At 34.8% G+C, this 13,741-nt stretch overlaps 1 protein-coding gene and 1 pseudogene across 1 annotated transcript in view; both read left to right on the top strand.

Annotated features, from left to right (window-relative positions):
• Positions 1–5,037, top strand: part of PAK2 (p21 (RAC1) activated kinase 2) — a 78,080-nt gene extending 73,043 nt beyond the window's left edge. The window contains exons 14-15 of the mRNA XM_011386376.2: positions 580–717; positions 1,167–5,037. Coding sequence (XP_011384678.1) covers positions 580–717; positions 1,167–1,253 — 225 coding nt within the window. The 3' untranslated portion in view covers positions 1,254–5,037. The remainder of the gene's footprint in view (positions 1–579; positions 718–1,166) is intronic.
• Positions 281–399, top strand: LOC111734456 (annotated as a pseudogene).
• Positions 5,038–13,741: the final 8,704 nt, after the last annotated feature.

The following is a 13,741-nucleotide window of genomic DNA, read 5'->3' as shown; positions in this document are numbered from 1 at the left end:
CCTATGTGCTTCTTCATCTATAGCTATATAGATATGGCTAGTTTAAAAGCAGGGGAGGTGGTCAATAAACTCCATTGTTTTGAAATGTGCGACTTGAGAAAGGTAAATGGGATACCGTATGTTAATGGTGGGTTGTGGTCATTTTTCTTTATACCTTACGTATTACAGTTCTTTTATCAATATGTATTGCATTTATACCCCTCCGCCGCCCCCCTGCAAAAAAAGATGAAGCTATTTTTTGAAAAAGATATTAGAGAAATTAACATTAAAATAAAGGAACGTCTGTGGCCATGCTACCCTGAACACGCCCAGTCCCCTCTGATCTTGGAAGCTAAGCAGGGTTGGGCCTGGTTAGTACTTGGATGGGAGACCACCTAAGAAGACTGGGTGCTGTAGACATTATTAAAAAATTAATAAATGAATAAAGGAATGTCTAATCCAAATGGATAGAAATAATACCTCACTTTAGTGTTTATGGCGATTGTCTTTAAAGACGTAAAAGAACTGTAAACTTTATAAAGTGCTTTCTCAGTTCGTTGAGCTACTTTAACTATATCTGTGATATTCTTCTATTTTTAGGCCTTGTACCTGATAGCAACTAATGGAACCCCAGAACTTCAGAACCCAGAGAAACTTTCCCCAATATTTCGGGATTTCTTAAATCGATGTTTGGAGATGGACGTCGAGAAGAGGGGTTCAGCCAAAGAATTGCTACAGGTGAATTTGAACATGATAATATTTTTGGAAAAAGTTGACCTTTTTGAATAACCAATAGAAAGTTTACATAGAGTTATTAATTTCACTACTCATTCATCCCCAGCAGTATGGCAGCTGCCAAAGTTTAAAATTTCATCTGCTGGAAATAAAATACCCATCATACTATAATAAGTATATGAATTTTTATGTATTATCAATTCTCAGACCAGTTTCTTGCTGGCATGGATATCTGGCTCATTTAACTGAGATTTTATATTAGAAAGCTTAAAAAGACTATGCTTTCAACTGTAAAGGTGATGTATTGGTTATGTTGATTTTATGCAGGTATTGAAATATGTGTTTATTAGGTAAATTATGATCCATAAAAATATTTGAGGCTTTAATTGAAAGGAAATATGTAGCTTCTAAGCTGGTGACATTTACACATTTTTTTCCCCTCTTTCTGGCAGCATCCCTTCCTAAAACTGGCCAAACCGTTATCTAGCTTGACACCACTGATTATGGCAGCTAAAGAAGCAATGAAGAGTAACCGTTAACATCATTGCCATGGCCTCATATTTTTTTTTCCATTTCTAAAAGAAGCCTTTTAATATATGAAAATTATTACTCCTTCGGGGTTTAAGGAAATGGTCTGCATAACGTGGAAGAAAAATGCAAACTACTACTTCCTGAAGACAACCAACAGAAAATTGCAAAACAGATTGACAACTTTCTATTGAATCCCTTCTTTAGGGTCCAAAAAGAATTGTGGACTGAATCACTAGCCTTACTTCTTTCAGCAGACAGCCCATCAGGGCCATTTATTATGCTTGAGATTTGCATTTTATTTTGCTGACTTCATTGTAATAGAATACCATTCATTGCCCCTTTTGAGGAATTTTCAATACTTGAATGGCAGATTCGAGTTTTTCAGAGTATTTCATCTGCTAGTCTTCTTTTCTCTCTCTCCTTTGTAGCTTTCTCTTTCCTTGACTTGCTCCTTTTGAGTTGTTTTTATTAGGCCTAAATTAGAGGCAAGTATGATAGAAATTATGTAGCTCCTTATATTGGCAAAGGAGCGATATGGTTTAACTTTGTATAGAAGTTAGGACCAGCTGTTGTTACATGTAATATTTCAGTTCAGAATTTGAACTGGGGGAAGGGAAGAAAAGTATGTGATTTTTACCTTTTTTAACAAATGTGAACGTCAGTTTTAGAAATTTCATGATAGTGAGGTGTTTGGCATTTGTTACATGTATAGAGAAAAGACTAATCTATATTTATAACTAAATCATTGAGACAGTAAAAGAAGCCCATTGACTAAACATCTGTACAATTTTCTTTTCCCTTTTGACTGTTTCCTCTTCAGATTTGGCTTCTGGAACCAAAGTGATCTGTTCTTGTTCCAACTTGGGCTTTATGACTTTGGTTGGTGCCGCTACTTTCCCCTCCCCGCTTTTCCCTTCATTTTGGAAATAAGTTTCTGTATATGTTGTAATTTTAGTTTGTTTTTTAATTAACCCTCTCTCACTGTACTTCCCACCCCGTGGTAAATAATATAACAATCGTTGAATTTCAGAATTTAAAAGTTAACTCTTTTTCCATTTAAAGGAGAAAAATATTTGGAGCTGGTAGAGACAAAGTGAGAGACTTGAACCTTGGTGAGCTCTAAAATAATTAGGTGAGATTATATTCGTGAAAGAGAAATGTCATTTACATAGAGATGCAGGTGCTGACCAGTAAACTGTAGAGATTTGTTAGAAACATTGTTCCCAACCCATTACCAACATTTTACTGTCTGAGAACTTCAGTGAAAAGTACTTGATAAATTTATGGATCATTTGAGATGTTGAGTTACTTATGATTTTTTTTTTCAAATAAGTAAATAATCATGTAAAAAACTGGAGAAAGGAAGAAAAATGAAATGTACTAGTTTGATAGCAATACTTTTTTTATTTTAAAGATTTTAAAAGGTCTGCGACCTGTAGCATTAATTAATAGAGTGCCCTCTTTTCTTTCCTCCCCTTCCTTTCTCTTCTTCCTCCCCTCTTTTTCCATATTTTTTTATCGTTTTGCATTTGGATGCAGTATCACCCCTTCTGGCATTGCCAAGAGCACATAAAAGAGAAAAATCTGTGGTTTGGTTCTGGCATTTGGTTTTGGAACATGAGAATGTTCCTACCATTCTCTCCTAATTAACATCATACCTACTTGCCATCCTGCAGTAGTACAAATCACGAATAAAAACAATTTTGATGTTTTGGAGTACATTAGATGGGAACTAATATAGTTTTATGTCCTATCATGCCCAGTGTTAATATATAGGTATAAGGATAGAAATGGCTGTGTTTTTATTGATAACGCAGGAAGGTTTTCACAGAAATGAGTAAAATAATGAAACTTTTCTCTAGAGCACTTGATCTCTGTTTTCGATTTGATTCTTGATTTCATATTTCTCTGGACTATGTTGGCCTCCTATAGCTATTACTTAATTACAGAAACAATCTGGTTTATTTCTGGTGGAAAGCTATATTATTGCCTCTTGAGTTCCAGATTTGAACATTCTTTGTAAATAGTAGTCTGGCTGGATTATGATAAAGAAGATGCTACCAATGAAATAGAAAACCAACTAGATAAGACTGTGATCATCATGACCACTCTAGAAGGCACTTCCATACATAAATCACAAAGACTATATTCATTGAATACTACAGTGCCAATACCCCATTTTTAATTACTGTGACTCAACAAATGTCTTTTCAGTTTATAAAGCAGTTTGGGATTTGTATTTACAACTTTTGATGGTTACCTGCATGTCCATTGCTGGCAACGGACTTTGTCATTAAAATCTGACTCCTAGGTTAAGGGAGCTACACTGTGGTTTATTCTTTACTTACTTGGATAAACTAACTTGTAATAGAAATATACTTTGGTTAATTCTGAAATGTGTCATTTTTAAACAAAATAATCTTAAAAGCAATATGGAATTGTGATTTATTAATTTTAAATTAAAATGTTTAGGTCTTGTTGAAAGAAAAATTATATCTGAATCCAGATTTCATGTTTTTTTAATAACTGCCCTTTGTAGTCACCCTTTTTATCATCGCTCTAGAATGAAAATGCCCATTTAAATCTAAAAGTTACCTTAGTAGTCCTCTTGTGTCGTTAGGACAATATTACTATAGTACTTATTTATTATATTTCAGACTCTGGTGGTCTTAAAGTTTCCTTCTCCTCTTGTTCCTTTTGCTGCTTTTAGGGACAGTTAAAACTGGGAAACCATGAAAAAATTGAATATTTTATCCTACCTAGAATAGTAAACAAGTAGAGTGATTGTGATAGCAACAGAAACCAAGGCTAACACAACTCTCTTCATGTGTTGAGTGCCTGGCACATAATATAAATTCTCTTCCCTTCTACATATAAATGTTAAGCTGCTTAAAATGTATCTAGTTATCACCAGTCTTAAACAAACCTGTGCCTTTAATAAGCAATTTAAAACTACCTATGAGTATTTCTTTTAGAGGTCACATAAATACATGTTTATTTAAATCTACTGTATTCTAGACGGAATAATTCTAAATCTGATCAGGCAATAACTATGGTTAGAAAAAAATGGGTGCTTAAAGAATTTACATCAGTTTTTTAGTCTAAAAGTTTTAAAATATACTAAGATCCATATCTAGTGAAGTGTCAAAAAATTATCATAGAATATAGCTAAAATCCAGATTAATACTCATTTTTTGTAGTGAAATTTCATAGTAATATAAAAAAGCACATTGTCTTTCTTGTCTCCATTGCTCCCACGTAGATATTTAAACAATATCAGTTTTTCCACAGTGCGTGTGTATGTGTGTATAAGAAAGGAAAAAATGCAGACACGCATACATTTTTTTTTCTCCTCAACACATTTATTGACCACTTTGGCAAAGACACTGTGGTAGATATTGTGGGAATTACAAAGGAGAATCAAGCACTGGCCTGGCCTTGAGAGAACTGAAGTCTTTTTCATTCACCATTCTAGAATGTTGCCAAACGAGAGGGAGAAAGAAATGTATGATAATTCTGTCAAACAAATTTTCATTCTGTATTAAGAAAAGCAGAGAATTATATTTGGAATTGAATATCTTTGGTAGGAATGTGTTGCTTTTTTTTCTTGATAGATAGAAATGGAATTAAGTGAAAGCAGCTTGTCTTCTGTTTTGTCTTCAAATTTTATATTGACTTTTTTAATTTAATCTCATTCAGTTATTTAATTGTTACATTAACTGCTGTATTTGATGACTGTTCAATAATTTTGTTCTTTCAGGGCTAGAAATAAACTTTTTTATGTTCATTTTTCCCTTTCCTAAACTTCAGTTCTTTAAATCAGAGTACCTTAAAAGCATAAGTGTAGTAGGCTTTCAAAGAACATTCTAATATTTTTAAAGCTAAATGTTTTTTAAACATGTCATGACACCGTTTGTACTAAAAAGCCCAAATTAGAAAGGTTTCCAGAAATTTATGTGTAGTAGGTATGAGCTTTCTCTCTTTTGAACCAGGTTCAAAATAAATTTCTTAGAAATGTTCTGGCTGTCAGGCCCAGGGAAACACTTCTGATCTGTTTGATACCTCCAACAACTTGGCCTGAAATTCTAATCCTTACGTGGCTGAGGTGATAAGACTCTTACTAGCATTTCTGTGCTAAATGCACCAAGAGAACTTTAAAAGTGCAATACTTTAAGGCATCACTTCATTATGTGCATTTAATTTGCAATGTTGGATACCCTGACATGGAGAATAGCTGTAATATAGAGTTACTATCAAAAACCAAAATTATACATTTTTTTTAGCATGGAGTGGAACAGGGCTGTGGGTATCTGTGAAGGCAATGACTGCTTAAAATATCTGTTATACTGTAAATCTGTTTAGTGGTATTCTAACATTCACATTTCTTTAAATTATTTGTAGCAAATGCTTTAAACGTTTGCCTAAGAGAAGTGTTTAAATGCCTGTATGATTGATTTAAAAAGCACAATTTGAATGAGCTTAATGCATGCTTTACTACTTTGATATTTGTGCCATTTTTCAAATTAGGAAATCATTTTTTATGCTAAATTATTTAACAAGTTTTATCTTTTGAAGAGGAGGAGGAGTAGAACAAAATGGAACTGTCTTTTCAGGCCTACCTATTTTAGGTTTTTAACAGTTACGTACATAGATTAAAAATTCAAATGCTGATCTTAAAGGAGTTGTAATAAACAATGCTAGTGCCCAATTTTAAACTTACTCACTGCCAAGTCCTGCTCCACAGAGGCATCTGCTTTTAACTCTGAGCTGTTTTTAGCATGCATTAATCTTCACCTTTCTAAATCATATACTTAATACAGTATTTCTTCACATTTCTATATTTTACTTTAGTAACTTCCTGTTATGATGGTTGAAAATTTGGGTACTGTCATACCATCTACCATCCCATTCTCCCATTACTATACTCTCTGGTGTCCTAATTAAGAGATGGCAATTTTTTATTCAATTAGTAGTAACTTTTTACCTTATGACTATGTGTTGTTCACTTGAGCCAAGTAAGTTATCATTACATGTCATTTCTTATAAAACTCTTTTCCTGTTAAGTTTCTTGTCTTTTCATTTCCTTTGCAAGTTTCTATGTTCCTATCACTAAGTTTCCCTAACTTACCACAAAATTACAAAATCTCTCTGAAAACTATGACAGTTCCTTTTTCTTTCCTGGAACTTGGCTGAAGTTTGGACTGATACTGTCCAGGCCTTCTGCCCCTCTGGCATCTGAAACTCAACTGCACTTTTCTCCTGATTTAGATCCTGTTTCCTGAACACCATGATTTTCTTGCTGGACTTACTCCCTCATTTTGGAGAAGTACATCTTTGCCTCGCTTCCCGAGAAAGTGTACATAGAGGCAAGATTTTTAAGAACTTGCATGTCTGAAAATAGCTCATGTTGACACTATAGGATTATGAATTGAAAACCATCTTCCTTGAGAATTTTGAAGTCACTGCTTCATTGTCTCATAACCTGCTATTTCTGTAACATCTTTGTATGTAACCCATTTTTCTGCTTCTCTGGATCTTTTGTTCTGAATTTTTACCATGAAGTGCCTTGGTGAGGGCGTATATGTTTTGATTTGGGGATTTGTCGGGCTGTCTAGTTCACAGACTCATTTCCTTAATTTCTTTTAAATTTTTGTATTATTTCTTTAATAAATGCCACATTTTCCTCTGTTATTTCTTTCCAGAATTACAGCATTAATCTGTTTTTCTTATCTTTCTCTCCTGCTTTCCATCTCTTTGCTTTTTAACTTTCTTTGATTTGACCTCTCTTTTTGAATATATGTCAGATATCACATCATTAATTTCCAAAAGCTCATTCTTGTTTTCTGATCTCCTGTTTCATAGCCTTTTATTCTTATTTCATAAATTCAATATCTCTCCACGAGTATTAATTATGAGAGTTTTTTTCTTCGTCAGTTCAGGCTACCATAGCAAAATACCAGACTAAGTTGTTTAAACAACAGAAATTTACTTCTTATAGTTCCGGAGGCTGAGAAGTCCAAGATCAAGATGCTTGCAAAGTAGGTTTCATCCTGAAGCCTCTTGGCTTACAGGCTGCCACCATCTTGCTATGTGTTTACAGGACCTACTCTAAGAATGTGCACATAGGGAGAGAACACTCTCTCTGGTGTCTCATAAGGACACTAACCCATTGTGAGGCCCCAGCCTCACGACCTCATCCAACTCTACTTCCCATCTTCAAATCCTAATATAGGAGGTATTAGGGCTTCAACATTTAAATTTGGGGGGGGGAGGCACAAGCATTCAAGCCATAACAGGTCTTTTATTTTTAACTGTGTCTTTCAAAAAAAGATTTATTAAAGATGTCTGGTAAATAACTGCAGATTTAATTCTGTTTCTCTGACAACACTAGTATATTGCCATCTGGCACAGCACAAAACATACTCATTTACACAATGATTTTTCTCAATTCTCAGCTGGGCTTTTGGTGCTATACACCAATGATTCACTTTGCTCCTAGGTTTTTTTTCCTCTCCCTTTTCCTGAGTCCAGGCTATCTCTCATGACTCCCAACCCCTTTATCCCACCATCTCAACACTTTTTTTTACCCGGATGCCAAAATGTTTTGGGTTTCTGTTTGCCTTCTTCCTTTCAGTCTCAGTGGGAGATGTTCATCCCAGCAGCTAACCCTACCAAGGATCTGTTCTCTATCTTCCACCACCTCCTGGGGCCTCAGGCCTCTCTGACTTACCCTGGCTCACCTGGCCCTTTTCTCTCTCTAATCATCAGCAAAACAAGCATGTTCATATATCTCCCTTTTAAAACAAACTTCTTTTGACTTCTCAACTAAACTTCTAGAAAGAGGAGACTAGACTTACTGTTTTTCTCTTCATTAGCATATTGCATCTGCCCTCAACATGTCACTGAAACTACCCTTACCAATATCACCAGTGTCCACCAAATTTCCATGAGATTCTTAAAACATCAAAAAGATGACTCCCTTAATTGTTAGCTAGTATGCGCACTGGTGTTTTTGTGAATTCCAAAGATTCTACTTATCAGACTTCTTTGGTGTGAAATAGAGGACATTAATTCCTAGCTTTTAAAAACATGTTATGACCAGGCATTTATTTTGAGCTAAGGTCCAGAATATGATATAATGATTTTGGTAAGCTTTTAGTAGGATTCTGTATATTGAATATACAGTATGCAAGCAGCTCTTGGTGAACTTAGCAATTGAAGGGGAAGAGTGGTGGTGATAAAAAGAACAAATTCTTAAAAGTTTCTTTACAACTTAATTTGTAGTGTACATTGAATAACAGATTTGCCTTCCTGATATTTTGTTTAATCTTAAAAGTGTTTAGTTCCTTGAATTTGTTAATGTGAGCTCCCAAAGGAGAAAAGCATTATCTAGAATGTGCTAGTGGCAGAGGAAAGCCAGCTCAGCCTTAAAAAGCAGTTGTAGATTTCTTGGTAAGAAATTAAGAGTCAGTGAGTACTTTTGTCTTTACACAGAGGTTTTTATAGCTTCAGTAATCCTGATTATAACTTTCACCTATACATCTTTTTGTTAGAGAAAAAGATTAAAAGTATTCTAAACAAAATATGTTCAGTAAATAGCGATAGCCTTTATATAAATTTGTAACCCAGACGTTGATTATTTTGTAAGGAACAACAGTCATGTGGATACGTAATTTGTTATACTTGTTAAAAGATACCTAACATTACCTTTTATCAACCGATCCCAGTTTGTGTTCTATAGCAGGTAAAAACGTCTCGCCCTAGTTGTGCTGCCTTTTTTTTTTTTAACAGTCAAAATGGAGTGACAGTACCGCATAATGTTCCTGTCTTGCATTCTTAGATCTGTAGGTATATGCTGCAGCACCATGAATGCATTGCCAGACTATGTTCTCTATTTCTTAATGAATAACTTCACTTTGGCTTCTGTATTTAGAAACAGAAATGCACCATTTTCAAAAGCTATTTGATCTGGGCAATAAGATTAAGGAATGTATAACAGTACAATCTCATTCACATTGCTTTATTGTCATTAAAATCTTTAAGGAGTTTTGTAGTTGAAACTAGAAAACATTAATCCCATTCGATATTTCTTACACTTTAGAAAACTAAGCTTTGCTGCTAATTTGTTGAAGAGCTTTGGTTTTCAATAAAAAAAAAAAAAAACACCTTAAATCCTATGAGTTTTTACTACAGACATTGTTACTATTTTGATCACACTCTTTTTCTTGGTGATATGAGAAGTGTTTAAATGTTTATCATTTCTCTCATTCATCTATAGATCTTATTTAGTGTATGATCCAAGACTAAGGCATCATCGAAAAATAAGTTTAAGCCATAGACTGTTGGATATATGGATCAGCCACTTTCATATTACTTGCACTGTCAGTCAAGCAAATACTTTTCCACTTGCTTTCATCTTTGCATATTTTACTACTGGTATACTCCATTGTGTGCCTGCTGTGTCCAGTTTCAGTTTTGTTTTGTTTTGTTTTGTTTTAATGACAAAACAAAGCTGACCCAAGTATTATCTCAAGAAGTCTGAGTACTTGATTATATCTTGCTGCACATTTCTTCATCCATCACTAAGTACTGCAAGACAAAGCTTTATTTAAAGCTTATTTTTGCTTCGTTTCATCTTATAGTCATGTTTGAACTTGAGAATTTTTTCTAAATAAAAATAGGGTGTATAATTTAAAATTTTGCTGCCAGTGGGTGGACCAGTTATGCTTTTAGTAACAGCACTATTCTAATAGAATGTGCACTGAAAATTGTTACCGCGAATTGGTGGGTTTTGTTTGTTCTGGATGATAAAAGAGCATATACATCATAGGTTTTTTTTTTTTTCTTTAGGGTTAAATGAATTAATTTCACATAAAATGTTAGAGTGGTGCCTAGCACATAGTAAGCATTTGATAAATGTGATCTATCATTACTTAACTTTTTTTTTTTTTTTTACCATATCCATTGGACAGTCCTTTATGGTAATGCAGTAGCAGGAGGACTAATGAACTGAGAAAGCTGCACAGAGCTATTTGCCCTTTCCCCCACATCTCATCTTTAAAATTGTATGCATAACATATCTTAAGGAATTATATTGCAAGTACAATACCAAGAAGGCCCCAATACATTCTTGTTTGGTAACATACTATGAAATTGCATATTTTACAGTATTACATGTCATGCATAACTCGAAATATGAGACACTCTGTGCATTATAATTTGGATAGTCATTTTCCTAAAGGGGATTTAAAAAGAAAGAAATACACTTTTGGGTATTGGTTTATATCTCTATTAAGAGTTTTACTATAAGTAATAGGTACCGAAGAATGACTGTAATCAAATAGGACTTTTATTTAAAAGTCACACGAAAAGAAGTCCAGCGGTGGTCAATCTAGGGTTGTCAGAATATATTGTTCTCATGGATCTTTAAAAATCTTCTAAGAGCAATGCCTTCCAGTAGAACTTTCTGCAATGATAGAAATGATCCATACATAGATCATAAAGGCTACCTCCATTACGGCAGCCTTCAATCACATGTAGCTGTTGGGCATATGAAATGTGGCTAGGGCAACTGGGGAACTGCATTTTTAATTTTATTAAAATAGCTACATATGGCTAGTGGCTATTAGTTTTTATAACACAGTTTTAGAATACTGAAAGGAAGTCAAAATAGTGTATCTTTTAGGGGTTTTAAAATCAGATAGATTTAACTGTATGACTTCAGGCCTTTGACTAAATCTAGTTTCTGTCTTCTCATTTATAAAAATGGGAAAATTCTCACCTCAGGGGTTTGTTGTGAAATTTAAATGTTAGGCCCATAAAATATTGAGTGTGCAGTAAGAACTAAATTATTATTTTTTAAAAAAATCTAGAGGACAAACTTAGGGCAAGCAAATAATAGCTAGAAAAATGGGAAAAAATGTTTTTTGGGAGCAATAAACCTATGTAAATTTCTATATAGGCTATATAAATGTCTAAGTCTAAGGAAATGTTATAATTATAAACAAGGTATCATTTATACCCTTAGGCATTGTAGACATGATATAACTGAGTTTTACAAGTGACTTTTGTTTCCAAGTAGGATGTAGTAGGTTGCAGGACAATGTTCCTGCTATAACAGCTTTTGAAAGTACAGAATAAGTTAAAAATACCATATTCTAAAATATATTGGAGAACTATGAAGTAACAAGGACATGATACCTAATTTTAGGTAAACTAAAATTCCAGAGAGGGGAGAGCCATTCTAAGGTGACTTGATAATCACTAGTTTTCTTTTCTGGAAACGTTTGCTAGATTCTAGGTGTAGGCTGAGATTCAGTCTTAACCTAGGAAGAAAAAACCTAGAGGAATTTATGGTGGTCATGTGGGACTACTAGGACAGATTGGAAGTCAGAAGAGTCCCAGTGCTTGGCTGGTTTGCTGTGTGGGCATTTGCTGGGTTCAAGACCTGTTTGGAAGGCTGTGGGACTGGGCCAAAAGTTTTGAAAAGTCATGGTGCTTAGGAAACTGTGCCCCATTGGAGGGACATGGCCTCTTCTAACACATGGCTAATCTCTCCCTCAAGACATATGTAGGCTTGAGGCAAAAGAACTAAGCTCAACATCTCTAAAGGAATAAACTGAATGTCCTGTAGTCTTTCAGGGTTGAGGAAACAGAGGTTTTCTATCAAAAGCTTGGGCTACCTCTGAGGAATAGGGATGACCCAGCGGTAGAATGAATCTAAATTAAAGGGCAACCTTGCCAAAATCCAGCTAAATTCTTGATTATATTATGATGATCAGCCCTTCACTCTATCAACCTAATAGAGGGAAGGGGGAATTCTCACTGGGAGATATCGTGTGGGGGCTCTACAATCCTTTTATATACATTGTGAGGCACACAAGAAAACATTACCAAGCATGTGAAAAGGCAAAACAATATGACTGATAATCAAGTAAGAAAAATGCACCATTGAACAAGGCTAACAAATTATCAAAATGTTAAAGATAGACAAGGACCGAAAGAAAAACTATGATAAATAAGATAATGAAAATGGAGAAAAAGATGAAAAAATGGATTACAAGATGGAGACTTCAAATGGATAACTGGAATTTATAAAAAACAAAAACAAATGAAATTATAAAACAAAATACAATATTAAAAATTAAGAACTCCATGCATAGATTTGACATCAGACTGGAGACCATATAAGAGATAATTTGTAAACTCAAAAACGGGTCAACAGAACATATTTAAACTGAAGCATCAAGATAAAAAAAGATGGCACAAAGTGTAAAACACATGCTGAATAAGGTCAAATAATCTTACATATGTAATTGGAATCTCAGAGGCACAAAGACAGAATGGAGCAAAAACAATAGTTGAAGACACTGCCTAAAAAGTTCCCAAAATTGATGAAAAACACCAATCCACAAATTAGAGCAGCTCAGTAAAACCCAAGCCAGATAAATAAAAAGCAAACCACATTAGGACACAAAATAGTCAAATGGCTGAAAATCAACAAAAAACTAATAAGCAGCTAGGGTTTTCTCTTTGAGCGACTCTCTCATTTTCTCTCTTTACTAGGGAGTCTTCCTTGTGAACTCTAGTTGCTTTGGCCTCCCCAATCTCCCTGCATCTTCCTCTCAACTCAGGAAAACCACCTGGCTTTTCCTGGTTTCCTCTACCTGTACATATCCTAAAGACAGTACACTGGGTGGGGTGGGGGTGGGGGGCAGGTTGGGGGCTTACCCCATTTATTGTCCATCTCTCAGGGATAGCCATTCTTTGCCTTATATCAAATGTCTTGAAAAGTGATGTTTCATATTTTTTGTCTGGCTTTTTGGTTGTTTCAGTTGGAAAGGTAAATCTGATCTCTGTTATTCCATCTTTGCTGGAAGTGGAAATCTCAAAAGATTTACATTTGAACTGAGGAAACAGGTCAATCTGAAGCTTACATACAGTCATGTACCACACAGCGACCTTTCAGTCAAGGACAGACCACGTATATTAAGGCATCTGAGAGCAACACATTACCCAAATATCATGGTGTTACAATTGCCTACAACAACATGCTGTACAGGTTTGTAGCCTATGAGCTGTAGAGGAACAGAATTTGTCACCCCAAAATATGTGTCTTTGGCATTAGGATTATTTTAGGCTGGTTAATTTTAAGAAACAGTAGACATGGAAGAAGCTCTGGAAACCAAGTAAGAGTTATCCTTTGTAAAATACATTTGTAAAGGAAATCTCCAGATGTAAGGGTGCCTCCCTAGCTGTACCAGGAAAAGGGGGATGACCTTCCAGAAACTCATATGAATGCAGAAAACGACCTAAACCTGCATAATAAGTTTACTCTTGTTTACTGTGCTTTTCCTGGTAACCTCCCATAAGGACTCCTCCTAGCCACAACTTCTTTCCTCTTCAGCTGAAGATGGTATTTTAGGTGGTGGCTTCAGCCATTTTGGTAAGTTATTTAGTTTTCCTGAGTCCTTCCCAGTGTTAAAAAAACAAACAA

This window comes from Pteropus vampyrus, unplaced genomic scaffold (assembly GCF_000151845.1).
Source record: "Pteropus vampyrus isolate Shadow unplaced genomic scaffold, Pvam_2.0 Scaffold1327, whole genome shotgun sequence".
Classification (NCBI taxonomy): domain Eukaryota; kingdom Metazoa; phylum Chordata; class Mammalia; order Chiroptera; family Pteropodidae; genus Pteropus; species Pteropus vampyrus.
The sequence above is the reverse complement of the archived record's forward strand: the minus strand, read 5'-3'. Positions and strand labels throughout refer to the sequence as shown.